The sequence below is a fragment of the Echinops telfairi genome, unplaced genomic scaffold (genome assembly GCF_000313985.2).
Source record: "Echinops telfairi isolate 266 unplaced genomic scaffold, ASM31398v2 ScPeMD7_25;HRSCAF=90, whole genome shotgun sequence".
In the NCBI taxonomy this organism is placed as follows: domain Eukaryota; kingdom Metazoa; phylum Chordata; class Mammalia; order Afrosoricida; family Tenrecidae; genus Echinops; species Echinops telfairi.
Window position 1 is genome coordinate 1,191,143 of NW_022103922.1, and position 3,017 is coordinate 1,194,159.

General features: G+C 65.7%; 1 protein-coding gene across 1 annotated transcript in view; it reads left to right on the forward strand.

The window, feature by feature from the left end:
* Positions 1 to 3,017, forward strand: part of KCNT1 (potassium sodium-activated channel subfamily T member 1) — a 40,355-nt gene that overhangs the window by 20,935 nt on the left and 16,403 nt on the right. Inside the window, 7 exon segments of the mRNA XM_030885316.2 lie at positions 199 to 295; positions 546 to 726; positions 1,843 to 2,007; positions 2,074 to 2,210; positions 2,296 to 2,359; positions 2,443 to 2,551; positions 2,875 to 2,987. Of these exon segments, the coding sequence (XP_030741176.1) occupies positions 199 to 295; positions 546 to 726; positions 1,843 to 2,007; positions 2,074 to 2,210; positions 2,296 to 2,359; positions 2,443 to 2,551; positions 2,875 to 2,987 (866 nt within the window).

Sequence of the window (3,017 nt, forward strand, 5' to 3'; positions counted from 1 at the left end):
CACCTGGCCCACCCGGTCCTGGTCTGGGCCACTCGTGTGCACGCCTCTTGCCCTCTGACCAGGAAGTTCTTACACGTGGGGCTCCCCACCGCGGAGGGTCTGTGGGCTGGGCTGCGAGGAGCAGGGGGCCGGGGCTGTGGGCTCCCTGGACTCCCACTGGGTCCGCGTCGGCTCTGCTGGCTGACGCACACCCTCCGCAGAACGACTTCCACCGCGCCATCTTGCGAACGCAGTCAGCCATGTTCAACCAGGTCCTAATCCTCTTCTGCACCCTGCTCTGCCTCGTCTTTACGGGGTGAGGGCGTGGGGCCGGGGCTGAGGGAGAGCCAGGGCCCGGGCCAGCCCCTCACAGGAAGCACCAGGGTCGGGGCAGTGCGCATGAGATGCTGGGGTGGGAGTCCCCCGGTTAGTGAAGGAGTGAGGCCAGGGCTGCTTTGTTCTCAGCACCCTGGGAACTCAGGGTGAGCAGGGGACATGGGTGGGGCACACTGGGCCTCTGGTGAGCTCGGCCTCACCTCCTGGTGGTGCTGTCTCCCGGGCCACAGGACCTGTGGGATCCAGCACCTGGAGCGGTCAGGCGGCAACCTGTCCCTGCTGACCTCTTTCTACTTCTGCATCGTCACCTTCTCAACTGTGGGCTACGGGGACGTGACGCCCCAGATCTGGCCATCGCAGCTGCTGGTGGTCATCATGATCTGTGTGGCCCTGGTGGTGCTCCCGCTGCAGGTGGGCAGAGACGCGGGGCCCTCTGCAAGGGCCTTCCGTGGAGCCTCCTGAGTGGAAGGCCTGGACGGCCAGGTGGCAGCGGCTGAGACTGGCACCCTGGCAGCCCGCTGCATGCCCCTCCCCCCCTGTGCTCCCTGAATTCAGGGAAAACAGGGCTCTGGGTCCCTGCAGGTCAGCTGAAGTGGGGTTTCCTGTGCCCTCGCCCTTCCGGGTCTGACGGGGGCAGCTTCTGTCAGGGGCAATCATGGGGCAGGAGCTGGTGATCAGTGTCAGGCACCATGGGCAGGGGGCAGATGCCACAGCAGCCCCCCACCACGTAGACAGATCCCTGTCTCCTCAGACAGTGGTGAACCAAGGTGTGGTCCGGGTCCCCGATCTTGCCGCCCTCCTTGGGGAGAAGGCTGACAACACAGTAAAGTCCACATCTGACCCTCTGGGAGCTGTCCTCCCCCAGCCGGGCACTGACCCAGTGCCTGGAGACAGGTCCCTACTCACCATGCTGGGGAAGGGAGGAACCTAGTGCTGTGACACCACCACCACCCCTGCCTGGCCTGGCCACCGGGGTCCAGTAGAGACGAATAAACAAACACATGAACTGATGCTTGGAGCAGAAAAGGCTGAAGGAGGCATCCCCTCCTGGGTCCTGAGCGCTACAGGAGGATCAGGACCGCGGACAGCTCCGGGGCGCTGCCTAGTGACACCCACCGCTCACACTGGGCGCTCAGTTCTCCAAAGAGCAGCCTCTGGGCGTGTCTCCACGCCCCTCCGAGATAAGCCTGGGGGTGGGATTGCTGGCGTTACTGGAGGAGCAGGGAGCAGCACTTGGGCACTGCCCTAGTGGGTTTACACGTTGGGCTGCCAACCCGATGGGTGTCACTCGGGAGAAAGGTGAGCAGACGCTCCCGGGAAGATGCGGCACCAGAGACCCTGGGGGCGAAACCACGCTGTCCCGCAGGCACTTGGGGAGTCGGAATCGGCCCTATGGTCGTGGGTTTGGTCGGGGCGCGTCTCACATGGCCCCAGGTGCTGGCTGGCTGGCCGCCCACCGCTGTCTTCTCGGTGTGGGCCGCGGGCATGGCCACCGGTCACCTGGCGCTCGCCCCTCTCTGCATACAGTTTGAGGAGCTCGTCTACCTGTGGATGGAGCGGCAGAAGTCGGGGGGCAACTACAGCCGCCACCGGGCGCAGACGGAGAAGCACGTGATCCTGTGCGTCAGCTCGCTCAAGATCGACCTGCTCATGGACTTCCTGAACGAGTTCTACGCACACCCCAGGCTCCAGGTACGCCGGCGCCCCTGCCCCGCCCCTGCAGGCGGGGCAGCCCCGGCTGAGCTGGCCTCCCCACAGGACTACTATGTGGTCATCCTGTGCCCCACCGAGATGGACGTGCAGGTGCGCAGGGTGCTGCAGATCCCGCTCTGGTCTCAGCGGGTCATCTACCTCCAGGGCTCGGCGCTCAAGGACCAAGACCTCATGCGGGCCAAGTGAGCGACTGGGGGGGTGGCAGGGAGCGGCGCCGCCCCCCACCCCACTCCCATTCTCCGGCCGCTCTGAGCCAGTGCTTTGCAGGATGGACAACGGCGAGGCCTGTTTCATCTTGAGCAGCAGGAACGAGGTGGACCGCACGGCAGCAGTGAGTGCCAGTGGCCGCCTAGGGGTGGGGCCGGGGCGGGGCGGGGCGGGCGCGCCCTGAGCCCCACCCACCCACCCCTGCAGGACCACCAGACCATCCTGCGAGCCTGGGCTGTGAAGGACTTCGCCCCCAATTGCCCCCTGTACGTGCAGATCCTCAAGCCGGAGAACAAGTTCCACGTCAAGTTTGCTGGTACGTACGTGCAGGGCGGGGGGCGGAGCCACTATCCCGCTGCCTCTGGAGACCCCTGGGGATGTCTTCTGTGATGAGCCCTCTGTGCCTGGGGACCCATGGTAGGGGCAAGAGCAGGCATGCTGGGGACTTGAGGGACAGGTGAGCAGGCATGCTGGGGGACTTGGGGGGAACAGGTGAGCAGACATGCTGGGGACTTGAGGGACAGGTGAGCAGGCATGCTGGGGGACTTGAGGGACAGGTGAGCAGGCATGCTGGGGAACTTGGGGGGCAGGTGAGCAGGCATGCTGGGTGTGAAGGGCCGTGACCTCGCTGTCCCGCAGACCACGTGGTGTGCGAGGAGGAGTGCAAGTACGCCATGCTGGCCCTGAACTGCATCTGCCCCGCCACCTCCACCCTCATCACCTTGTTGGTGCACACTTCCCGGGGCCAGTGAGTGCCGCAGAGCGGCAGCGCCCGGGCGGGC